Raw genomic sequence first — 26,820 nt, 5'->3', positions numbered from 1 at the left:
GGAGGAAAGAGCAGGTATAACAAGCCATGCTCTCTCCATGTTCTCAGGAAAAGCAAATCCTGGAATTTGGCAGCTTAGGGAAGGAGGAGCCACTGGTTTTCTGCCCAAGCTGAGTCAAGAGCAGAGCTTGGCAGCCCAGGCTTCACTGTAGTGAAGTAGAAGCCTGTTTGCGGGGGCTGTAGAAAACGTACTGGAGAGGGACAGAGGTTTGGAAGGAACAAGGGTATGTTTGTGAAAATGGAAGACTAACAAGTGAGGGAAAGGGAAGAATTGAGTGGTGATACTTGAGGATACAGCAGAGGGTTTGATCACTCTTCTTAATGTCTCATTCTTATTCCCTGTTTTTTGAACCTCTCAATTTCTGTCTTCTTGGCATCAAATTCAAATTTCTGTGCACTAATGGCACTGAATAGTTCTCCGTCTCTCTTGATTCTATACTGTGATCTTTTCCTCTTCCAACATCTTTCTATAATGTCAGCTTCTCTTTTTTTCACGTGAGGTTCTCAGTTGTTTTCCACTTGCTCTGACTTGTTTACAGGCATTTTCCTCTCAACTTTTTGACTTCTAGATGACACCAGCTGTGACTTTGTGTTCTATGAGCCATCTAATTGTTCCCTAAGCTGAAACTCAGTGGGGATGTTTCTGGGTTCAGCACAGGAAGAACTTTAACTTGTATGCAAATACATTGTTTGCTTAGGATCTAAGTACTTATCTCCATTCCTGTAGCATGCTGAAGGAAAGGACTCAATTGACAAATGCATGCCAAAAAGCATTCACCTTTCCCAAAGGAGTGTATCATCTCTTTACAGCACAATGTTTTGTTGCCATATGATCCTCCATGCTTGGCTGTTGGTGTGCATCTGTCTCTTATTTACACTATTGTATCTGAAAGATACGGATCAGATTCAGAGACTCCCTAAAAAGGGAAGAACTTATAGATGATGGAGAAGGGGAGAGAAGGAAGAAACGTGAGCAAATCAAGAGTTTTTGACACATTCTTTGCAAAATTTTGATGGTGCGTAAGCATGCAAAAGCCTCTCATTTTTCTGACATGCAATACAAGTATCCATGAGCCTGTATGGGTCCCTGTTCCATGGAGCACAAACACCCAGGATCTGACACTCAGGAAGGCAGCAGCTGCTGTATCAGTGTGGACCATGTGGTGTTTCTGTGAGGGCTGGGGCTCGGATGTGCTAGCACAATTGGCCAATCTGTGGTGAATTCTGACCCACTGCAGACTTCACAACTACACTCTGCTGTATTTATTGCAAACTGACCCTTAAAGGTACTTCTGGAACTGTCACACACTGATTCAGGAGACCCAGAAATGTCAGAGCTTCTCTTTGACTCCAGTAAAAACAAAATGTAAATGGATGGAAAATATTATTAACCTAGAAACTATTGTGGAAGTCTAGTTACATAGGAAAAGCTGTAAGTTGTTCAGTTACTCATTACAGTGACTCACAGTTGTTAATTTTTGCAAATTTTAAGTCCCAATTTGTTTGTTGCTAAAAACACTCAGAAATTGCATGTTTGATGCTCTGTAGCATTGATGGACATGAGACTGGAAAAATCCATTTGTTTTTTACTAAAGAATCACTTGGTTACACTTAATCTTAGAAACCAAAAGCATGAAGAAATGCCCTCAACCTACTTACTAAATAATCATTCATCTTACAGATCTTCACTTAAGAAGTAAAGGTAAACATGATTTAATGGAGCACTGTGATTTTATGCATGTCTTGTGTGTCTGGAATTCTGAAAATTGTTTCCAAATTGTTAGTTTTAAAAAAGAAGGGTAGTGGTATGACTACTAAAGTCTGATGGAAGATTCATCAATTTTATCATATTCCCTGGCTTACTTGGGAGAACAAGTCCAAGTGCATATAACTGGCACTTGTTCTCTTTTGTGCCTAAAACTTTCAGAAGAACAGTTCATCTACCTTAGATGAGTATATTTCTCTAATATTCATAATATAAACAGTTCATAGTGGGTGAAACAAATTTCATAGGCAACCATAAATTGAAAGACAAACTTTTTTTTTTTTTTTGTAATTTAGGCCTCTTTCCCCAGTGGTCAGTTTGTACTTCCAGTATTGCAAGCATGCAAAACAAAGTGGATTTGAGCACATTACAGTAGTGTATTGGTAACTCATTATTTAGGATTGAGTGACGTGACCTGTTCAGCTGTGAAATTTGAACCTGAAGATGACCTTGTAGGTCTCTTCATTTTTGTGTTTGCAAGAGACAGCATCCGAAGTAAACTACTGACAATAGTTTACAGGGGAGAAAAAATAGAAGATGTTGTTGTGAGTGGAAGCCAAGGGATTCGACAGTACTTGCGGATGGAGGGTTGGAAATTTGGAGCAAGAGTTGAGATATTTGCAAACTACAGAATTGCTTTGTGGAATATTCTAATTCTTGAAACTGGGGAAATATCCGAAATACCAGTGATTACAATTGTGGTTTCAAACAGGAGAGTCACCTAGCTCTTGCCATCTGTCTCTTCAGTTTACTTAAGAGTATTGACTGCTACAAGTTACAATAAGCTTAGTCTTTCTGGGCACCAGCTGTCAAGGGTATTTGTTGTAATCTTCAGTAGCAACAAGGTAGTGGTGTAATTTCTGAGCAAGGCAGATGGCCCTGTGCTCCACAATAACGGTATCGCTAGCACACTGAACACCCTATTGTATATCAGCATGGGAGCCGAGGGCTTATTTGGGAGGCAGGGGAGAGTGGTTAGAGGAAGAATAATGTGTGGATGTGTATGAGAAGAAAAAGCAGTTTGTAATATATGGGCATGCAGCCTCAGAGATTACTCAGATCTTAAAAATAAAATAATTAATAAATAAGCCGAGCCTAAGTTCCAAAACCTGGTATTTCAGGATTCAGCAGCGTTAGCTGGGAATCATGTATTTGCATCAAATCTTTTTTGCTTTGAGGTGTTTGAGTTCGACAATGCCATTCACAGTACTGCATTCAGTGCATCTGGTATGATAAGCTAGTTCTTACTGTTTCTTCTAGCTATAGCTAAAATAAGTAAAGGTCCAAGATGGCTGATTTTCTGTGTGAAGTCCTTGTAGATTTGTAAGCTGTAAATGATTCACTTTATTTATAACAAGTCTTTGCCAAGTCTAACAGCAGCCTGAAACGCATTTGATTAACTGTGCTTGTGTTATGACTTGGAGATGCCTGTTGCCACTCCCCTCTCCTTCCCTGGTGCACCAGGAGCTTTCTTTAATTTTGATCTGTGTCAGTAAAAAGCAAGCAAGTGAAGACAACGGAAGCACCCCAGACATCATCCTTCGCAAGGAAAACCCCTTCATGACGCGTTATCAAGGGAAGGATTCTGGTTCAGAAGATGAAGCAGCAAGCAAAGTTCCTGATCTAGAAAAGGATGATTTTGCCACTCGGAGAGCCAGGATGAATCAGCCCAAACACGTAGTTCCATTTAACTCCTTTATAATTGGACCCTATACACAGAAAGATAAAAGTAAACTGGAAGACAATAAAAAGCCGTTGAAGGTGGAAAAGCAGGAACGTGCAAGGTGTGCATTCATGTTCTTTCTATTATAATGCTTAATTTCACAATGCATGTCGCTGGGTAGGGCTTAGAGCTGCCTTGTCTACAAAAAACTTCAGGGTAAAGTGACACGAATGCTTTATCAAAAAATGATCAGAAAATAGATATAGCTTACCTACTGCAACTTTCTATCAGAGTATCAAGACCAAGAGCTTAAGCTGGCAGAGTGTAAATAACAACATTTTCATTGCCTAACCTGAGGCAGCTTATGAGTGTGACTAGTGTAAAATAGAAGATATGCTTTGTGTGCCAGTTCCATCTTTTTATGAACATTTTAGAATCATGCTTTTGAATGCAGTTTTTCATCTAATGCTTTTTTTTTTTTTTTTTTTTTTTAAATACCCTGCATAAATCATGGGCTTAAGATAAGTCTTAAGTTAATGCACTGAATACCTGTACCTGCTATACAGACTGAACTGCCACATATAAACCTGGTGTTTCTTTTATGGTAATGCTTTTGTAAATGGAGCATGGCTTAAAGGTTTCAGCCTAGAAAATCTCTTCTTTCTTCAGATCAGTGATACAAACCTTTATTAAGTTGTTGTATATAAGTATCTGCAAGGCACCCATCTTTTTCAGGAAACAAGTATTTTGATTATTTGTGCAAAGAGAAATGATCCTAGATAAAACCACTGTATACACATTGCAGGGGACCTTGATTGTAATAACTGATACATTCAAAAAATTCTTTTAATATCTAGTAGCTCTTTTCAGTTATGTAAAATCTGTCTTTTGGTTTCTAGCTTGATTATATTAACATTTTTCAATGAGTGGTTTGGCAGGGCATCTGAAGAACCCACAACCACATTTTAGTATTGTAATATTATTGACATGACTCTAAGATGAAAGAAATTCTCTAGTATGTTTGCAGGCAAAACTTGAATTCAGTTTGCTAATAATATGCAAATGACATCTTTGTAACAATTCAAGAGAAGGCTTATTATTACAGAAATGCTTAATACAGTAATAACTCCAAGATTTCTGTTGCTTGAACTAGAAACAGAAGTCATACAATGAAGTGATCTGAGTGGTACATGAGCAGAGCAGTGTAGATGAAGTCATTGGATGCTGAAACTCTTATGTTTACTTCCTAAGCTAAATGTAAATTTGATCTGCTACAAATTCAATTTTTTCATCTTGTGCTCTGAACCTCTTCTACTGATACTGACTTATCATTGCTCCTTCACAATGTCTTTTCTTGCTGAAATGGAACGTGTTAAATTAGAGGAAGCCAGGTGCACATGGCATCAGCAAGACAAACAGTGGCATGCAAAGAGAACCCACCTCTGCAAACTGAGAAGAATAAGTCAGAGGAGAAAGAACAGGTGAAAGTAGTTGATGCTGAGACAGATGATTTGGCTACACGGAAATCTCAGTGTGTCTGTCCTCAGCTACAGGAAGATACAATTTTTGTGAATGCCTCTATAACACAAGCAGATCTGGAGACATGGAAAAGATTGAAACTGTCAGGAGAGCCCAGGTATAGTTTCTTCCTGTGGACAGGATCGGCACTGTAGAATGAACACTGCATGTTCATTTTGTCATGGTCTGTTTGTGTGCATTTGTGTTTTTAACCTTGAAGAATGCCTTGATGACAACCAGTCTTCACCTATTAAGATTTTCATGAGGCATCCAAAAATCTGTGTAGGAGTGCTATCTATCATGAAAAAGAAATGTGTCCACTATTTAGAAAAATACAGTAGTTCCCCACTGAATGCTCTTAACGTCATCTCAGCAAAGCTTTCATTTTGTCTTGTGGATCAGTCTGCTCTGAAGCTGCCGTAATCTGAACAGCACAAAGGTTCACATGGCACTGCTAAGTCAGTAGCCTGATGGTGCTGCTAATAGAACTGTCTGCAGAACGTGGGGCATTGTACCTTGGGAGAACTAACTGAGAACCACAGAATCATTAAGGTTGGAAAAGGCCTCTAGTATCATCTAGTCCAACCATCTGCCCACCATCAATTGCCTACTAAACCACTTCCCTAGGTGCCACATCTACCGTTTCTTGGGTAGATGTGACTCCAGGGATGGAGACTCTACCACCTGCCTGGGCTGTCTGTTCCAATGCTTCACCACTTTTTCTGAAAAGGAATGTTTCCTAATATCCAAACGGAACTTCCCCTGATACAACTTGAGGCCATTCTCTCTCATCCTGTTGCTGTTACCAAGGAGAAGAGGCTCACCCCCACGTCACAACCTCCTTTCAGGCAGTTGTAGAAAGCCTCCTCTTCTCCAGACCAAACAATCCCATTTCCTTCAGCCACTTCTCCAGACCCTTCACCAGCTTAGTTGCCCTTTTCTGGACACACTCCAGGGCCTCAATGTCTTTCTTGTAGTGAGAGGCCCCAAACTGATCAGCATCTCTTTTTATTAATATGTCCGTACTGCATTTGAGACCTGAGCTAATGTATCTGTATGGCATCTTACTGTGCTGAGTAAATATGCCAGTGCTATTTGTCACTACAGCAGGGGCTGCAGGAGCCTTGTCATATGGCATCAACATGCTTATATCACAAGCTAAGGCTCCACAAACGGAGCTGGTAAAAAGTGGTTATTCTAAGCTGTTTCCCTGTGGAGATGGACCATAATGTATGCAGGTGATTTGTGACTCCAGGAGGAAAGGGTAACAACTCCTGGGCTTCCTGTTTAGGCGCATGCCATTTTCCAATTAAAGGTAGCCATCTGTTCAGGCATTCTTCTAACAATGTGAGTACTGTATGTAATTCAAGCTCTAATACAAACCACCAAAAATCAACCATTCTCTCATCTCAAAGATATTAGTAATCTCTCCATTACATTTGAGGTCAATTATTAAATGATTCTTCAAATCAAGATTCAGTTCTCCCTTCTCAGGATGGGTGAATTGCCCTTCGTGGTGCTCTCGTGCCACTGGCACCCCTATGTGACAGGTGGGGGTGCACTGCTGCTGCTGTCCCAGGTCTGTGTGGGCTGATAAGGGAACTAAAGCTTTGTCGGGACAGAGTCCCTGTTTTTGAGTGGGCCATGGGCTATGTTCCTTCCCCTAAGGAAGGGCTTTCATGAATGTAACCATGGAGTTTTCCCAACAGGTCCATGGACTTTATCTATCAGATCACAGTGTGCCAGACCTCTTTTTATCTGTGTCCTTAAATTTTAAAAAAGGACCCCTTTAATAGCTTAGAGGCATTTAATTTGCTTTAGTCTGGGTCTCATTTGGGATGAATTCTCTTATTCCTCATTCTGACTAGTGAAGAAGATTGCAAATGTCCCAGTGACACTCCGCCAGCAGCTGAAGTCACAGTGGAAGCAGCAGTCCAGGATGATTTTGCTGTCCGCAAAACCAGAGCAAACAGAAAGGCTGGTAGCCTCAAGCAGAAGTTTGTGCATTTTGGGCCAGTAACTGAGATTGATCAGCAGAAGTGGGACAAGCTCAGCATCGGCAGAGCTTCACGCAGGTGTGAAGCAGAAGAAAGCAGGAAAGACAGAGTGAAGGTTCACTCGGATGTTGAAAGCTCTCTTCCAACCACTGCTGGCAGTCTCCAGTTTGCTGAGCACAGTGATGCAGTATCTAAGCCACAGAATGAGCCCAGGTATTTGGTGTGGCTTAGGATGCACTGCTGAGCTGGAATCTGGACCTGTTCCCACAGGAGGCTGGGCTGCATGGGGGTGGCACATGCGTAGGAGCTGCTTGCACGCTCAGCCCTGTTCAGAAGGCATCTGATGCTTTCCCAGCATCATAACATGTTTGGAGTTATGCAAAACAGTGCTGTGCATATGCCTTCCGAGCATTTACCTCAACAGCTCTGGCTAGTGGTGAAATCACTGGTATCTCAAAAGCTGAGCTATCTTTAAAGCTTTCTGCCTCATGATCTCCAGCAGCTTTTCTCTGCCTGCTTTCATTGCATTAGGAATTTCTTGCTCAGCTTTCTGGCCTCACTGCTCTTCAGAAAATGCTTTTTTCAGTCCTAATGGATTTACTTTCTTTTTGAAGATGTAGTGCTGTGAAACTAAGGTGTATTGGTGCTCTGTGTTTCTGGCATTTATCTGGAGAGAATGATAGCTCAGGGAAGTTAACATATTAACAGAGCCTAAATTTATTTGTCTTTTCTTTAATTGCTTAGTCTGCAGCTATAGCAAGATTTTTTTAATGAATGCATTTAGCAAGCAATTCTTTCAGTGAAATTTGTGTGCTTATAAACCATGAGCAAGCTGAGTTGAAGGACTCCTCCCCTTTTGTTTCATTTTACCTGAGAATATTTTGTCTACCTCATGCTCTTCATGACCCCCTCACTAGTGAGCTAGCGCAGCCAGGTACAGATGAACATTGCAGGAGCATGCCATCACTTGTTGCTACTACTGATGTCATCTCTGAGAAACAAGAAAGCACCAAAGAAGAAAGCAGTGCACATTTACCAGACATTGAGAGAGACGATATGTTGGTTAGAAGGATGGGGACCTTTCAGAGACGCACAACTAGCACTGTTCCAATACACTGTCCTCCTCTGTCAGTAGCTCAGGAGAAGGATTTGAAGACTCCACGGGAAGCAGAGAGGTCAGAGAACAGAAGCAGATCACTCTGAGCTTCATGCCTGGTTTGTGTGTGGTGTGAACTTGGATCAGTCAGCAGTATTATTCCATTCTACATTCAGCCTTTAAAGATGTGTTTTACTCATTCATCATGGCATGTGTTCTGTTTTATGAAATTACTTACAAGAGTGTATCCTATGAACATAAAACAGTCTGCTTTCTTTCATAATATTTAAATACTTCAATTGTTAATTGCTGTTCAGCATGAAAACAGTCTTTCATCTTTTGGGGGGATTTCTTTTGCAATCCATGGTGCTTTCTCCAGCGTTTTATGCCAATTTCTAAGTGAATAATTCCTTGCATATATTTTTATGCAGTCTCCAGCTTCTAACATAACACCTACATAAGTGTGGCATTCGGTGTAGTTTCCTCTTGCTCTCCCTCCTTGCACTGTAGTTAAAGATGCCTAGTTGTCCATCACCCTGCAGCTGTGTTTTGAGTAGCAGTACCCCATGTTGCCTCAACAGCCGCTTTCCTTTGGGCTGTACAAGTGAACATTATCATGGAACAGTGTCACTTGTCTCTCTGAGCAGTATTGTAACGCAAGAAGAGAGCCAAGAACAGCTTGAAATCCCTCATCAGCAGAACGGTGGAACAGAAAACAAAGTGAAGTTTCCAGATCTGCAAAGAGATGACATGTTGGCCAGAAGAACTGGAGCTTTTCTAAAACAGCCGGGGCCAAGTGTTAAGCAGTTCCTTCCCATGCCATTTTCAAAGCAGCAGAATAAACAGGGCACAGCTAGAGAACTTGAAAAGAAAACTGTGAGGTAAGAAATTCCACTCTCTCTTTCCCTTGCAGTGAGTCCTGTGGACTGTTTGTCAAGATCTCTCGATCTGGAAGAGTTGGTGTAGGCCCAGCAGTCATTTCTTCCATATTCATCCTTGAATCTATGCTAACTCATTCTGCTCTAGTAAGCAATGTAGGTTTTCTGGCCTTTTTGGTAGAGCCTTGCAAAGTCTTAGACCAAAGATGTAGCGGATGCAAAATTTTAACAGCATGTGAAAATTGCTACTTATATAGCAAGATTGTATGACATTTGTAGAGGTTTCTACTTAAATAGGAGCTAATCATTAAAAATATTTCCAGCTAGAAACAGAGGAGGTGGATACAGTGGATGAATGTTTGTCTATAGCGTAGATGGTGCCAATGAGTCCTAAACAGGATAAGAAAGTTCTGGAAATAGATTCCTCCTGGTAAGGTTTGGTGTCTTTGTTTAGATGAACAGCACAGTGTGGGGAAGATGGAGGTTTAAGCCTTTGAACAGAGCCGTGTGTTGGCTGTTTGAGCTATGTGCAAGCAAGACTGGAAAGTTATCGCTCATCAGCCTTTTCAAAGTACATGAGAGAGGAAGGATACACACACACCTGTGCATACATAAATGGAAAATAATGTGCAGCTTAGCCAGGAGTGGCTGGGTGTTGAGAAGATCTTCAGCTGAACAGCTTAGTTAAAATACATTCTCAAAACTTGAATCTTTGGGAATTTTATGTTACTGGCATAGAAGAATGGAAATACAAGCATTTTTGCTGTATTCTAATTGTTTTGTGTACCTATAAGCTGTGAGTTTGTAGAATTTTTTTTATTAACTTGCAGTCACACTTTTCATTATGTATATGTGATTTTTCGAATGCTGTTTAATACATTTCTTTGCACTGCTGCCTTTGGCTCACTCAGGCCTGAAAAATGTCCACAAGTCTGCATTACTAGCTCTGGAAAACCTGTAATTCTACCTCAGCATGAGCAGCAGCAAGGGCAGGAAAGATGCAGTCTCCCTCCTGCAGGACAAGAGGATACTGTGTGCACTGCCCAAGTGGGTGATCATATCCTTAATGAAGTCCACCTTGATCAAACATCTAAGCTTCAGGTGGTTCCTGAGGAAAACAGAACTGAAACATTGTCATCCAAGGATGAGCATCTGCAAACGTGAGCTCTGTATGGTGTGAATCACGCAGCTTGTACACTCTTTGCTCTTCTACTGTGTGTGCACTTCAGAATTCAGATTTTGCATTGCCTGGTGTGTTTTCAGTCCAGACTAAAATACTGTATGTCTGTACACACTTCTAAGAAATGAAAAGAGTATTTGTGTAACGTTTTCTTTTCTACAACTAATGAAAGCAAATATTTGATTGCAATATCTGTGCGCATACAGAAATCACTTATGAGTAGCAGAAGTTCAGCCAGACTCTGCTGGGCATCTCTAGAGATGCATGTCTTGCTTCTTTGTGATCAGAAAATGTTGCAGTGTCGACTTTTGTATTTGATGTCATTTTATGATAAACCCAGATACGGACACATCATTTGCATGACTCTAAACAAGACAGGCACTCCAATGAATGACAGTGACTTGTGTATTACCGGTACCTTTTTTCAGCTGCACCAAAACAAACAAAAAAAGGAAATCTTGTGGTAATGTTGATTTGAGCACTGCTGTGGAATGCAACCATTAAGTTTTGTCTCCATTCATCATGTATGTGGCACTTTAATGTAAATGTCAATATATTGTCTACTTTCAAAAACTATTTTCTACACCCACTTTAGGTATACTGTAGCATTTTTATAATGGGGGTATTAGGCAGGGATGAATGATGTTTTTGGGCAGTCTGACCTTTGGATGATTAATAAGGTAAGTGCTGTGTGTTGAATAGATCATCTCTGAACAGTATGGTTCATTCTCTTTTGGTTTGCTCTACCAGGACAGTTTGGATGTTCAAGGGAATGTTAACCAGATTTTATGGGTCCAGTTGCAATTAATATATAATGTGTTTATCAACGCTCTAATTTTATATTTGGTCTTGTAGATTCGGCCCCAGAACTGCTGTGTCTGATGACGCAGAGTAAGTTGTCTTGTGTTCACAAGATTCTGTTTTAAACAACTTACACTGCATGCTTTCCAGTCTTTCTACTAATGTAAAATGCAGTTGATGCCTCATAATTATTTTTCAGTGTTTCAGCAAATAAATTTTTCAGAAATGTACTGAAAAATGGAATGCAACATGGCTTACACTGCAGCTAAAAATAATTTATACATAGAAACTCATAAAAACTGAGCATAACACTTATGTGCAGCTTTTGCTTAAAGCATTATTTCTTCTTTTTTTTTTCTTTTTTTTTCTTTTTTTTTTCCTTTTTTTTTTCCTTTTTTTTTTTTCTTCTCCTGAGTTTCCATTGCCTCTAATCCACTGTAGGTTAGGAGATTTGGGTCGAACCTGGACTGGGTATTGGAGGAAAAAAAAAAACCAAGTGTGACCTATACGAAGCCCAAAGCAAAATAAAATTCATTGTGATATTCAGAATAATTGTCAGGAATACAAATATTCAGCTGTTACATTCTTGTATTTTAAAGCTTTCTTTTCAATTCCTTTTAGGTTGGGTTTACTTTAATAATATACTAAACTTTACTTTTTAAGCTTCTCACCTCTGTGCTTTACATTTAACCAAAGGAGTAGGATAGGGGCATTTATAGCAATTAAAACTTTCATGTATGGATGAATATGAACTGTAGTTCAGAATAATGTACAGTGTTATTTTAAAAGTCGTGGTGGAAAATTACAAATTGCAGGAGTTCAGAAGCAAAGAAATAATTAAGGACTACCCACATAACGTGTCTTTAATATCCTTATTTTGTTCACAGAAACACATGGAAATTTCTCTGTCTCCCAAATTAAATCACGAAATAAAATGGCATAGAGGCTTTTTTTTAGTTTACAAGATCTGTAGTGTACAAGTGTATCTCTTTTATGCTGTTCAAAGCCTGTGTTCGCTGCCCACAGAGCCACAGAGTAAACATAATTATTTTCAAGAAGCAGAAATCCTATTAATCAAAATGAGAAATTAGATAGTGTAACAACACAGAATTGTTATGCTTTACAGTGGTGCCTCTCCTGCCATTTTGTAGAGCATTACTTATCTCATTGATTTGCTTATTTGTTTCCCCACAGTTTTGCATGTCTGTATTAAATGCAAACATGAGAGAAAGTACATGGAGGCATCAGGGTGTGTTTAGTTGTATTATCTGAGAGTAGAGAAGATATGAATAAATCATATTGTTTATTTCACATGGATTTTGTTTAAAAAGGCAAAACAATACATGTTCAAGCCTTATTGTCATCCTTTCCAGATGTGCCACGGTTTACAGAGCAACTATTTTCCTAAACTGCCTGTAAAGTTCTTATAACTGCACGGTTGTATTTTTCCTTCTGAAGAACTTGCAAGAAATCTAATAAAATGTGGCTCACAAGTAGGAAAAATAAATTGAATTGACATTTTAAATGCTTCCAAAATGTTTGTCAAGTCTCCTTTGAAAATTGTGACTTGTATTTAGCCCTAAACGTGGAGCTATTCCGGCAGCAGAACTGCCATGTTAGACTGACCAAGTTCTCGTTGCTGGTTTGTCACCACCAGATTGTGTCAGCAGCCGCAGGGCTGTCTCCAGCTCCCAAAAAGGCAATCCTCAGCATAAATTGGAGTAAAGGAGACAGCCCTGGCTAGATGTTGTGATTGCTTGGAGTCCATAGCCTTTATTAAAGGCAGAGGACAGCAGTGTGAGCATCCCTCTTTTCTTTCTCTGCTCCCAGACTTTTCTGTGGCCTTCTGTCAGGTTTCCAGTTCCTGTTGCTTTTCAGTGCTTTTCCTGTTGTGTTCTGCCCAGCCTATGAGTTAGAGGCGTTTTGTGTCTGGCAGGGGCTGTGCCAATATTGTGGGGCATCTTCGTTTCTCTCCAGATAAGACTTAGCGAAATGGGGAGAGAAAACTCTGTGATATAGCTGAGCACACCGTTATGTAGCAAACTGTTGGCAGTACAGTCTTTGCTAAAAAGAGAGAGGCCCAAGAAGGTTAATTTCATGTGGTTGAAATTCATGGATGTATCTCTTATTCTTGCAGTTGACTTCCACGTACCTGGCATGTTGCTGCTGATCAGCAGCATTTTCCCATCTCTCAAAGAGATCCATTGAATTTTGCTGGCAGTGTGACAGCCCAGTGTTCATTTAGGCTTAGAATTTATACTTTAAGACCAAAATATGAATTATAGCGGGCTGAGAATTTTGAGTATTTATTTACTGAAGTCTGATCCTTTAGCCATCCTGTCTCTTTTTTATGTTTTGTTAGGGTTTCTTAAATCTTACTGTGTTTATAAATGGTAATGCAGCCACATAATAAATGCTCTGCATAAGTATTTTAACATATTCTTATAAAAATTTTTGCCATATTTCTCATTTTTTTAATTAAATAGTCTGACCACTCAAGTCCTTGAGGACATTTTTATTCAATACTTACTTGGACTTGTTTAAAAACAAAAAAACAAAAAAAAAAAACTGCATAGCACTGCTGACAAGAACAACTGTAATTTGGAAGAACAAAGTAGTATAACTTAAAAACAATCACAGTATCCCAAAGAATCAACCCTTCAAATTATAGTGTTGGTTAGCACAGTGTTTTTTTTCCCAGATCTTTGTCAGAACAGCATATCTGATACTGGTCAGCAGAAAGGCCTGTTTCATCCAGACAGTGTAGATGCTATCCCAAGAGCTTTGCAGAAGATTTGTGATCACAAGTTCTGTATTGTTAAATCTCCCCATTTACATGTATGCTGTGTGCCTGTTGATCTGGCATGTGATTGAAGGAAGAAGTAACTCTAACTATTCATGCAGGTATTGACAGACTGGAGACATTTGTAGCTTATATAAGCAATTTGTAAATTATATAAAAAAGGAAGAGGAAGAAATGATGTTGGACTCATAGTGAAAGCATCTTCTGATGGAAGCTATGAATTCTGGCCCCTTTGGTTTTCTTCTGTAGATGAATTTGCCTGACAGAGAAATCTGTGTAGGCCATCTAGTTGGCCTTTTCCCTGTGTTCAGGAAATGAGGTGGATCTTGTCAATGGCTGTTATGTGTTGGTCATAGCAGGAAAGAATGGTTTGAGATGACTCCTTCAGATTGCTCCCCTGGGGAGGCAGATTTGCACAGTAACATGTTACTGGAGCTGCTGTTTGTTTGAACCTATCTGTCTACTTATCTATGGCAGTGAAAGCCCAGCAGCATGAGGGGATAGCTAAAACAGAAGATGCATATGGGGCTGTAGTGCATGGCTAGATTCCTGGGGTAGGTTAAAGCCTTTTCCAAGATGCCTTTTTTATTGCACTGTTAGCAGAACAAAGACATTACAGCTATTATGTTTGCTTACTCCAAAAGAAGGCAGGGAAAAAGAAAAACACAAAATTAGCTTTTCATTGGAATGTCAGTATACCTGGCAGAGAGTATTTTTATTTTTGTTCTTCCACCCCAGATGACAGAGGGCTCACACCCTCTGCTAGGAGCAGTTATCAGCACATCAGGTCTTCTGTTTTCTCCTACTCTATGCCAATGAAATATTCTTTGATGTGGGGAAGTGGTATGAGAAGGGATCTATACAGTCAGTTAGACCTAGCAGGAACAAAGTAGCAAATACTTAAGACTAAAGCTTTTTCCTTAGGATGAGTTTCGAATGCACTTAAACTGGAATAAATCCACTGAAGGGTTATGTTAATGCATCTCCCAACCTATCTTACTAGTCTGCAAAACAGAACTGAAAGTTAAATGTTCTTTAGCAGAATTTTAGTTTTAAAAAGAACAAAATTTGCGGTTTCTTTGGGTTGTATTTCTTAACAGTACTCCAATCCAGCCCTGAGCAGTGCAACCCTTAAATTACCCACAGAGAAACCCAAAGAAGTGTACCCCCTCAGCATTCTTTTTAAGGGTTGAAGCATGGTAATGTGCTAACCTTATCTTTTGCTCTTGAAGGCTATAGGGTGTGTATTCTGTCTTGTGTTTCTGAATATATGCCCACTAACAGGATGGGATCTGTGCATGTCCTTTTCCATCCACTGTCCAGACCCTTCCATTTCCCCTGAAGAGTGAGTTGTTCACATCTTTGCTTGCCTGAATACAAATGCCAGCTAAATACATATATATACAGCTTTCAGTGTGTATTCACTTCAATTACTGTGTCCACAGTTGCCTACAACTCTTCTTCATTTGGTGCTTCTCCTGCTAGCTGGCTCACCTACAGCTGCAGATAATCATTTGGAAACTGCTGTGAAATCACCTCCCATGGAACTGCATGGCTTTTTTTCCCCCTTTTTGCTCTTAATGGCCCAGCTGAGGTCATGTCTCACTAATAATAGGTAGTGGGGGGAAGTAGAAAGTACATTATCTTCATGTGAAGATCTTTAAATAATATGAATGATGGTATAGTATCAAACCATGACCTTTTTTCCTTTAACTCTCCAAAGGTCAGAGACAAAAATAGCATGTGTATAAAGAAACTGTTTTGTCCCGAACACAATTGTTTGTTGTACAGTCAGCTTTCCCTTTGTTAGGTCAACCGTATGAACAAGTTGGTGCTGATAGCATCGAGTTTCTTTGAGGCAGGGAGGGGAGAGGAGGCAACATGCTGTGTGCGCTGCATGTGCTTCTCTGGGCAGGCTCTCCTGGTTCCTGTAGCAGTAGCGTTTAGCCAGCCACACTACCCATGATGTACTTCTCAAGCCTCTCTTGTTTTACAGTAAAACGGAAGCTTCTGTCTGCAATATAATTGAAGGGGTCAGTGAGAACCCAGTAGGAAACATCTTCAAAAGCTTAAATATTCTGAACTCACCTCTGAATAGGATAATTTTAATAAAAGCTACTGTCAGAGTTTTATTGTTAGAAATGCTTCATAGTGAGAGACAAAGTTGCTGTTGGCTAACAAAAACAAGAGAAAATTGAGGAGTACAGCGCCTGAAGTATTGCGTGGAAGTCATATGGGTGCTAATTGATCCTTCTCAGGGATTGCTGCTACTGGGAGCTCTGTAACAGTGCAGGTGTCTGATCCTGCTGCAGCACCCTCATGTGGCTTTAGCTCTCACAAAGCTGGAGAAGTATAAGGTTATAAATAACACTCTGCTTCTTATTATTCCCTCTTTGTTTAGGAGCGTGAGCATGTTTGACATGAGAAGTGAGGAAGAAGCCATGGCTCAGCCTCACAGCAAAGCTCGCCATGAAAAGCTGCAGAATATACACAACCAGCTGAAAGAGGATGAGACCAGGTGGCAAGATGTGAGTGTACCACAGTGTCTGCAGTGCTGGCATTAGGGCCTGCCAGCTGGGCAAAAAAGCAAGACTTGCTAAATCTGTTGTTGCTCTCTCAATCAGGACCCTTTTTCTTCATTTTTTTCAGTGGTTTGTTGAGAAAAGCATGGAAGTTCCTATTTTGTTGTACATTACAGGACACACAGATGAACCGGGTCTTTTGCTTTTTAAGAAAATGTGATTAAAATCTGATTGCATAAAAATGAAAGCAGAACACTCCCATTTGGTAACTTCTCAAATTTTTCTAGCTAGAAAATTCCTGAAGTGACAAAGTGTAAGACTAAGCAGGGTGATAAATAAATGGGTTGGACTTGGCTTCAATAAATTTGGTTACAGAAAGTGTCAATATTTTCCATCTTATTTAAGCAAACACATTCCCCTTTAGGTTAGATACACCTTGTTTGTATTGCAAGTCCTTTCCAACTCTTTATTCTAAGCATTTTTAAGTTGTTGTGGCAATTTTACATTATCTTCAGTAAACTGAAAGCATTAGAAAAACACTGTTCACAATTTGCAGGCAAATTAGTATCAGGAGCTTCAGCATCAATCCTGTTAGTTCCTAAAGACTGATTTTAAATGAGGAATATTGGAGTTGTTTCTTTTCTTTTAAATCTCTTCTAACAGCTAGTACAGTAATTTCCAGTGGTAAGGACAGCTGCTGTGAAACAGGTTTTTATAGAAAATTCAAGGCAAAGCCCCCAAAAGGAACGGTATATACAACTAATAAAAAACTTTTAGTAGAACAATGAAGGATTTCAGCTGAGTGGTCTGTATGTGTGGGAAGCCATAATTTCCCAGCAGAGATAAGAATGAGCCCAAAGGAATTCAAGAGGTTTGAGAACTCTTCGCTATTGAATGGAAAATCCTCTGAGCTAAAGTGCACAACTTTTCCAGGCCCTTAGCACCTTACACACCAAACTAAAAGTTCTGAAGTGCTACTAAATATTCCCATAGTGGAATGTCCTTGGTATTCCGAGGGTTTTGTAGAGATGACACTACATTCATGGTCTCATATTCTTTACATGCTCATGCTGTAAATTCGCCAACAATTAACAGTTTCATAGCTTTTTCTAATGAATAAGAGCTGAAAAATATAAACATCTTCTATTTAATTGTAGAAAGAGAAAGGCTTATGTTATGAAATTTGCTAATGAAAAACTAATTTCCAAACAATAAGCAATAGTGGGAGTAGCTGAATAAAGAAGTGCTTTTGTACTTCAATGAGAATTAGTAGTAACTGAGGAAGAGGAAAGGACCATGTCTCACGAAGAGGTTTATGAACTGATATATGTAGGTCACATGAAGAAATACTTTAATGAGCACTCCCTTGAGTGTAATGTCAATAATTTGTGGCTTTAAGCTAAATTAAAAGTGACAAGGTTTGTTCCTGGTTTTAATAAAATAAGTTATTCTTGCAGTACCTTCTGCTGTTTACCAATAGAAATGCAATTAAAATATTTGGAAAACCATGTAATTAATGAAATAACCTTTGAATTGAGTATGTGTACAGAATCTCTGTTTTTTATTAAAACCAGAATTTGTTAGAGTGCATGAAATATAATCTGTATACTAATCTCCTGATGTTGTAAAGTTAATTACAAATGTGCCCCCATGGTTTCCTATGAGGTTATTTTTCTTTGCAAAACTTCTGTGGAGGTTAATTTTTACTGTAAAATTCTGTTCCTTTTATAGTTGATTATTGAGAAATTTTATAGCTTAGAAACACTTCTTCGCTTGTTTTATTATGAAACAAATTCTCTGTGTATGTAGTACTTCTGAATTCATAACCCAAGCAGGATGCAGGACATAGGTGTGTCCCCTGTATTTTTTTGTTTTAGAGTCAGGCTGATTTTGCAGGAAGGATAAGGAACTAGAGTCACTGGGTCTTTTTGGCAGTTTTGGACAGGTGGCTTCCAAATAGAATATGATTAGTACTTCAACAAGAATGTATTGCGTATTCAACAATAATTCTGTATTGCTGCGTACAAATGATAGTCTTGTTTCTCTGTCATATCACAAGCCTACCAGGTGTGAGCCACTTTAGTCCATAGTGTTGCTGAGATCTGGGCCCAAAATACTGGGGGACGCTCATAAGGAAGAGACAAGTAACATTTTCATTTTATGGTATGATCACCTTTTCTCTTTAAAGCAAACACCAGAGCCTGGTCCACAGGCAGATGCAAGCATTACAAAGCTTGGCTGGCTGGATTCATTGATTCTTTAAGGCTGGTTTTTAGCTATTTGCAATTCTGCATTGAACTGCCTTCTTTCTCTCGCAGGACCTGGCTCGGTGGAAAAGTCGTCGAAGGAGTGCTTCCCAGGATTTAATTAAAAAAGAAGCTGAGAGAAAGAAAATGGAAAGATTGTTGTCTGGAGAGGGAACAAACGAGCGCAGAAAAAGCATCAAAACCTATCGAGAAATTGTGGAAGAGAAGTATGTTTTCTTAAAGAAGTGCAGAGGCATGTCTGAAAATGCTGTATGGTTCATAGGGGATAGGTGGTTGTGGACAACCATGCTTGCAGGGACGGAGTAATGGAAGGAGAAGGATAGTGATGGAGCAGAGGAAGTAGGAATGATTTTTAGTGTGAATTTTAATGTGATGATCTCTCTTGTGTCATCTCCTGTGCAGAGAGAGAAGAGAACGGGAGCTTCATGAGGCTTACAAGAATGCAAAGACCCAGGAGGAGGCTGAAAGCATTCTCCAGCAGTACATCGAGAGATTCACCATTAGTGAAGCAGTCCTTGAGCGCTTGCAGATGCCAAAAATCCTGGAAAGAAGCCATTCAGTGGAGCCAAATTCCCCACTGAAAGACCCGAATCCTCTGAGATACTTAAGGCAACAATCGCTGCCTGCTCCAAAATTCACTGCCACCATTGAAGCAACCATTGTTCCCACCACTGAACTAGAGCCCAGTGGTTCAGCAGGCCGCACATCTCCCAGCAAAAGTGTTATCTCCAAGGCTGTGCCTATGCTGACACCCAAGCCTTATTCTCAACCCAAAAATACACAGGAAGTTTTAAAGAACTTTAAGGTAGGATACATCGCACTCCTGTAAGTAAGTTAGGAAACAAAGAGATCCTGACTAAATAATCACAACCTGTAAATGATAAATGCAATTTAAGTAAAAAAAAAATTAGAATTATACTGACGTTAAAAAATTCAGCTTCATGCCTTGTCCTTTTCAACTTTATGGTCTTTTCTTGGTTACCAACCTTCTTAGCAACTTGACCATTCAGACGAGAATATTTGCAGTGGTCATTTTTTATCAGGCTATTTCTTCAGGGGACAGAACGAAAAAGGGGCATTTTGTGTGGAACAGGTTAGGAAAGAGTATGTTATCATGCTTTTTTTGTTTTTAAACAAGGAAGGGAGAGGCAGAGAATGCAAGTAGGATGCTGAAACAACAATGGAGAAAATAAAGACCTGGGATGTGTTAAAACAGGCTGGGATAAGCTAAGTTTGAAGAAATCTGCTTCTAAGAGTGCCTGTACAAAAACTGAGGCTTCCCCAAGTCTCATAGCAGCCTCTGCAGTTGGCAGTGTGAAACTTACTGGCAAGAGTGTCCCAAACCTACATATGTCTGGTCCCTTGTGTCTGCCATGGCTATGTGCTACTTTGATTGTGGTCCCTGCAATGCTGCTGGTGTCCCAGTAGCATTGCTACTGTGTGTATTCACGTTGCTTACCCTTATAAAAAGTTAGTTTTATACAGATGGTGAAGAAGCATGTTGTGATGTTCGTAACAGCTTGAAATCTGTCCCAGCTCTTGAGAAATCACCTCCCACACAATGCTTTTTTCATTGAAATCTGAAACTGACAATTCCTATTTCTCTTCAACCTCATTTGGTCTTCTACAGTATACATTTTAGTACCCAGTCAAGTTTTTTTGTATTATTTTTATTATTTTTTTTCTGTGATCTCTCATGGGACTTGGACAGATGTGTCATACTCATGTTAGTCTATATATAGTTCACATATACAGGGAGAAACTAACACGTGAGTGCTTTTTCACCCTAGCCCCCACTAAAAATCTGTCCAGATCTTGTTTGCTTGATGTCAAAGAATGTGACTTAGTTAGAATGACTCCCTAGACTATGTAGCTATTGCATTATTTTGCACTCAAACACCAGTCTTCAGTGATTCTTGGCTCCAGTGACAATGTATTGACTTGCTCCAGATCAGAAGGAGAGGAGTATGTTTGTTTAACTCTGAAGCGAGGGCATCTGTCCTGATCATTCAAACATTTGGTTTTCCTCTCTAATATAAATAGAGAAATGTCTTAGTCTAAACAGAGACATTAAAATGGATGGTGTGCCCTGCCAGTGTTTTTCTGGCTTTTATATTTCTGAGGTTTTTCATGACCTGTCTCTCTAGTAGATAATCCAGCACACAGTCCCAGAAGACTTGGGGCTCAGTGTCTGCCCACACTTGCATTTGGAAATAAACCCTCAAACTTGTGCAGAGGGGAGTGATGGCAGCAAGGAAAGGGAGGGTACTTTTCACTTGAAAAGCAGTCAGAACTAGTGAAGTGCTTGCAGAGCTGTTTCACCCCAGTTTGAGAACCAGTGGTGTGAAGTGCTGATTACCTTCACATCCCTGAATTTCTGAGGATGCCCAGAGCCTTGGGAATGAACTCTGGGTTAATTGCCCTGAGAGGAAGAACGAATCTCTGGATACATGAAGTCAGCAGGAGTAGTTTGTCCTTAGCACAGCACTGATTGCATATACTGAGTTTACTCCAGTAAAGTACTAAAGTTAAATGGATAGGGAGCTAAGGAGTGGGACAGAGAGGATGAGCTGGTAAGAACTTTTCTTAAACTGCGTGTCAGTTTGATAAGGTGATTTTGACACTTGTTGCATCAGTTTTCAATAACAGTGAAATAAGCAGAAAGTTCCCAAAGAAAGATGTGCCTTAGAGCTTGTTTTTACTTGCTTTTCATTTGTGTGGCACACGTGTAGAAATTTGAAACAACTCATCACCATATGGATCCCGTATTGCTTCTTAAAGAAATCACTGGTCTGTGCTGTTACTCCCCCAAAGTCCAGTCAGTAGCAGGGAATAGTTTGTCTACATTTACTCTATCACCTTCATGTCTCTTGTGGTGATCCTCTTGCATGGAAGGATCTCTGTGCAGAGTTGCAAAGTCCTTCTCCAAATCTACCTAAAACTGAGCCCTGCTGACAAGCCTGTAAGCATCTCTTGCTGCAGGTAAGCAGGAGCAATGGGGTGTACTCACAGATGGTGCCCTTCTAATTCCTCTATGGATTTCAGCTGGGATCTCTTACTGTGACTAACTGTGTATAGCTGGATTTCTAAAGACAGCTTGCCAAATGGAAGGAACTGTTGAAGTGTCACCAATGCATCATTCAAAATGTAATTCTCTCCTAAGAGAAAGCTGAATGAGTGCAAAGGAAGAAACTAAAGCTTATTTCGTATTTTCTTCCTTGTTTAAGAGTCCCTCAGTAAGAATGTAGGGCTGTCAAGATGCTAGCTTAAGCTTAAGAAAAAAGTAGTTAAATTGATTCTACTCTCTCCTTTCCACAGTGACTGCATAAAGTCATTTTTTGGGGAAAGAGGATATTTATTTTACGGTCTCACAGAGAAGGTGGAATGCCCACTTTTATTTGATAGTTTCTTGCTTCCCTGTTATGAACAGTAGATAAACAAGTAGATGAATACTGCTGCTCCTGATCCTTCCAAATTCATGTGGCTAAAGTACGGTCTAGTAATGCTGTGGTGAGGCTGTCAGGTTACAGAGTAGGTCAGTCTGGAGTGCATACTTGCCTCTTGCGTGACACAGTGTGAAATCCTGGAGTTTTGGTCTAAATATAACCTAAAGCATTGTTCTTCTTTTAAAATCCAGGGTATGTGTGATGTGCATTAAGGTTAATTTTCTGTTACTGGGAGCACAAAATGTGGGAAACTGGGAAATTCAGGAAAATCCATAATTTCTGCTCTGTATTTTATTTAGGAACCCCAATTAGACTGGTTTTTTCTGCTGTCTTGTCCTGTTGAAATGTGTGCTTGGCTCTGTCCTGTAATTATGGTGTAGACTGTGATGGTGATGTTGTATTGAATTCCTGATTTTCTAAGCTTGCTTGAGTGCTAATTTCCTCAGTGTATTTATTTAACTGTATTCTGCAGGTAGATGGAAAAGTCAGCATGAATGGAGAGAATTTCAACGGCGTTGAAGAGAAGGATAAAGAGTGTACAACAGTAATATTTACTCAATCGCCAAGCAGATCTCTGAAATTTGACGGAGTAGCCAGCGGGGACAGGCCCCCCATAGAGTTGAAGAAGGACCCCACAAGTGTTGAGCTCAGTTTACAGAGGCCTGCCACTCAGAGTGTGCACAGAGAGCCAACAGTAAGAGCAACACGAACAAACCAGCCTTACTTTCTTTGCCAATTTTCTGTCTCATGATGTATTTAATCACTAACTAATGAAACCCGAATGGTTATGTTTGTTTTATTTTGAGAGGGTGTGCCCAGACCAGGAAAAAAAAAATCCTTTGTAAATTAAAGGTTTCTTCCTTTGGGATGTGGGTACAGAAATGGGAAGGGAAGGTTCAAAAACTTTTTGCTGCCAGCGTTTCTTTTTTTTGGATGGCATGCAACTGATAAGCATACTTCAAATATGCTGGGCCAGGGAGAAATTGACTCTGTGTCCCAGCCATTGTGCACATTTATTCAGCTCTTCTCCTGATGTTAGCTGATTAGATCAGCAACATAATTGGACTGTGTGAGCCACTATAATTAGTCTCAGTTTTCAATTTTCAAATGAGGATGTGAATGTGCAGGCAGTTTTGAGCATTCTGCTTTCATTCTCCTCTCAGAAATATTCAAAAAGGGGAGAAGCTATTGAAATACTCGAAGGACCAATGTGCTTCTTAACTGCTTCATCAGAGAAGCAAATTAATTTTACCTTTTCATTTTTCTCTCCCCTTCCCCAGAGAGGAATGCAGAAAAAAAAAAAAAAAATGAGCATATCACAACAGGAATCTAGAGGCCACAAAACTGTAATAAAAGTAGATGGTTAAAAACAAAACAAAACAGAAAAAAAAAGGACTGGACTGTTAATAATGCATGTTAAAGGATTGCAAACAAGTGTCAGGAATGGGAATTTTAACATTCCTTTTTTGTATAACTACAAAGAGAATCAGAGATGTGCTGAGAGTTGGAGTATGATAATTTTTGCTTTTATCTAGATTTCTTTCAAATATCGTCCAGGTGGATAATAGGGAGTGGGCAGGAAGTGATGGTTCATTCATGTCAAATGTTGTACATCTTACCTTACTTCCCTGCTTCATGACAGTCTTTGGCCACAGGCCGCCCAGCACGCATGGACACTGGAATGTGCCTTGAGTACAGACTTGATCCTATCAGGGGGAACTGCTGTAGAGTCAGGAGTTAACAGTTTGCAGGAAAGCAGACAGGTGACAGAGCTGAGACTAGTTTCAGAATAAATTGGGTCTAACAGAGAAGCCAGGTAGGCATTGCATCTGATCTGGGAGAGCTAGGAATGGGAATGGTTGGAGGATGGAGAGGGGCATCAGCTCGCTCTAGATTAAAAGCACAATGGTAATCAGAATAGTAGCTGAATAAAATATTACTATCTCTTTTTTTACTATTTCCAGACCAGCATAGTTGTGACAGATTTAAGAGGAAATGCAGCAATAGCAGCCATTGTTAGGGTTTGGGCATGTTTGTGTCTGGGTGGTGTTCTCTCATCCTTTCTGCTCTGCAGCTTTAAGGCTAATGTGACAGCTGAATGCCTGTTTTTCAGCTTCCAGTGTCTTAGCCATCCTGGTAATACTGGCAAACAGGCAGAAAAAATTTGAATTCCCAGATTCTTTACAGCTCTGAGATTTGTAGAATAATCTCCTGGTTTGTAAAATTGAATGCATTTAATGATAAAGTCATTTGGAGAGAACGAGCATGCACACAAATAGTGCAACTTCTCTGTTCTAAGAAGAGATTTTATATCATTGGCTTCATGATCTGGTCAGTAACATGACTGGCTAGTGCAAATTGTAATAATTACTCCAGGCGCATCGGCCTCGAACAAAGGTGTGTGTATCAAGCACATTAAGGGCAGAGCAAGGTGAGGAGGCTGCTTTGAGGGAATTTGCTGTGGGGAAAAACAAATGGAATGTCCTGGGCATTGTGAGGGCAGAGAGAGGGGACCTGCCTATAGCTGGAAGGGAACTTGCTAGTCTAAGATGAGGTTTACTGTTTTGGTTTGTCTGGCAACTTGTTTCTCTTTACCCAGATCCTTAGTTTTAATTTTCCAGGCAGTAATTCAGTAATTTACACAGAAGTGCTTAGTTCATGGCTACGAAGGGCTTAGGTACCAAGTTACCTAAGAGTTGGGGTATGGTGCTTACATTTGGCTTCATCACCATGTGTTGGTATGCAGCTCAGTGCTGCCAGGCAGCTCCATACAGATAGGATCAGTCTGGGGCCTTACCTGCTGAAATAGGGCTGCTACCATGGAGTCACTTCATTCAGCCACCTTCCTGTTTTCCCTTGATTTCTGAACAACTTTGTACAGTGATGTCAGCCTATATCTACAGAGTTCAGAGCATTAAGCACATCTCTGAAGATACAACTCCTCTTAAGAAGGCTGAGAATCCACGTGTGGAAACAAAAGAGCCATCTGGGCTTGTCCTACTCCTCGTAAAACACCTTGGAAGTAGGAAAACCTATGAAGCTGCCACTGCATCACTGCCAGCTGGGGAAACCAGGGCAAGGCTGAAGTTAAGACTCTTCTAGCTAATGGTAATGTTGCTACTGTCATGTGAAACAGCAGCTCAGTTGGCCACTCTGTCTTTTTGTGAGATGGTAATAGTGTGGCATTTTTCAAAAGATCAGTTTTTCTCTGTAGGGTTCTGATCAAGCATACGCTGAGTTTGACCCACTCACAGAATTTTTGTCTGACACTAAACCCTACTGTATTTTGAGGAGAGGAGAAGACGTGAGCAGGGATAAGAAGCAGCCACGATGAAGAAGCAGAGCTAGCTGAAATGAAAGAAGCCACTTTCCACTGAGAAAAAAATTTACAAATAGGTGCAATATTTTCAGTACATGTTTTCAAAGCCTTTTCTAAGCTCGCTTTCACTGTGGTTATTTCTATGCTTTTATTGATTGTTGTAGAGACTTGATAGCTATATCCTTCCCAAGCCTGAAGTAAGAATCAGGCTTTTCCTCTGTCTGCTAAGAGATGCAGTTTCTAGGGTAGGGTGTTTCTTTTTCCCTCCAGTTGCTCTGGATTTATTTTCTTTTTGTATTTTATTTGTTCAGTTTCCTCCCCGTTTCTCTGTTGTGAGAACATATATTCCTTTTCATACACGTGTTACCTTTGTCCCTCCTGTCCTCCTCGTATGATCCTCTTCCTGCTCCTTGCGTGCCCCTTCCTCCTCCATCCCTCTGCTGGCTGCTCCCCTGCTGTTTCAGTTCAGTTGTCAGAGTGGCTGTTCCTGTCTTCTCTCTGCCTGGCAGCCTTCCCTTTGAAGCTCCGTAGCCCTGCTCTAAATCTGTCCGGCTGGCCTCAGGCATTGTCTGCAATATGGGTAGATGCTGTGCAGCTGTACTTCAACAGCTCTCTTGGCCTGAATTTTGGAAAAAAAGTTTAGTTGAATTGTACCACTTGAAACACCAATGATTTAGGAGTTTGGGGAGCTAGAAAGACATAGGAGTCATTTTGTATGAGTAATACCTCAGTGGAGGTTGTGCTTCTGACAAGGAAGCACCCTCACATATATGTGAACCCTGTAATGACTGGTGTTCAGAGACTGAGTGGGAAATAGAGGCAACTCCTGTCTGAATTCATTATGAATTGGGATGCAAAACGTGCAGCAGGTAGGATGAATGGTAAAGAAGAATGTTTTCAATAAACTGTGGTTGTGTTGGTATTATATGTTTAGAGTTCTTAGATTCTTTTGGATTTTACAGCAGACTTGCCTTGATTCAAAGTAGCTTGCCATATTTTGTCTCCGATTGAAGGGTGACTTTGCATGGAAGGGTAAATTTGGCCTATCAGCAGAATAAAAATATCCCACTAGTATTTGCAGAGCAAGGTGCAGCTAAGAGAGATGGCAGGAAAAGCACAGCTCCCTCTTACAGTTACAAAAACTGGGGCAAGGGCCCCAGAACTGAAATGTTCAGAATGCTCTGGTCAGGCATTGGTCAGCAGCAGTGTGAAAATCATCTCCAGAGCCTGGTTCTATCTGTCAGCCATTAGGTTCTGTTTTCATTCTGATATACATAGCAGTTACACACATTACAAATACTGAGAAATTGTATTCTCTTACTCTTTGAATTAGAAGTTGGCAAAATAAGTGTTTTGTTTTAAAACAATATTCATGCAGATTTTAGTATAGAGGGAATAATTTGTCAGAGTTACATCACTTTACTTTAACCAAACTTTGAATAACAATTTAGAAATGACTGGCTTGCTATAGTTCTAATTATAGCTTTGCTCTGATCAACCACAAAGAAAATAAATGTAGACAGCAACTTTAAAACAATCAGGGCGAGGTGGGGGGAGATTGAGGCT

General features: G+C 40.1%; 1 protein-coding gene across 9 annotated transcripts in view; it reads left to right on the top strand.

Annotated features, from left to right (window-relative positions):
- LIMCH1 (LIM and calponin homology domains 1) overlaps positions 1-26,820 on the top strand; it is a 164,656-nt gene that overhangs the window by 112,764 nt on the left and 25,072 nt on the right. For 6 of the 9 annotated variants that reach the window (XM_090139511.1, XM_090139504.1, XM_090139505.1 and 3 more), the window contains 11 exons: positions 3,258-3,548; positions 4,809-5,063; positions 6,814-7,155; positions 7,860-8,117; positions 8,686-8,919; positions 9,828-10,076; positions 10,952-10,987; positions 16,102-16,228; positions 18,541-18,695; positions 18,892-19,294; positions 22,408-22,629. In XM_090139511.1, coding sequence (XP_089995637.1) covers positions 3,258-3,548; positions 4,809-5,063; positions 6,814-7,155; positions 7,860-8,117; positions 8,686-8,919; positions 9,828-10,076; positions 10,952-10,987; positions 16,102-16,228; positions 18,541-18,695; positions 18,892-19,294; positions 22,408-22,629 — 2,572 coding nt within the window. The remainder of the gene's footprint in view (positions 1-3,257; positions 3,549-4,808; positions 5,064-6,813; positions 7,156-7,859; positions 8,118-8,685; positions 8,920-9,827; positions 10,077-10,951; positions 10,988-16,101; positions 16,229-18,540; positions 18,696-18,891; positions 19,295-22,407; positions 22,630-26,820) is intronic. The other 3 variants (XM_090139506.1, XM_090139507.1, XM_090139509.1) reach the window with 3 other exon arrangements.

The sequence above is a fragment of the Phasianus colchicus genome, chromosome 4 (assembly GCF_987193195.1).
Source record: "Phasianus colchicus chromosome 4, bPhaCol1.hap1.1, whole genome shotgun sequence".
In the NCBI taxonomy this organism is placed as follows: domain Eukaryota; kingdom Metazoa; phylum Chordata; class Aves; order Galliformes; family Phasianidae; genus Phasianus; species Phasianus colchicus.
The sequence above is the reverse complement of the archived record's forward strand: the minus strand, read 5'-3'. Positions and strand labels throughout refer to the sequence as shown.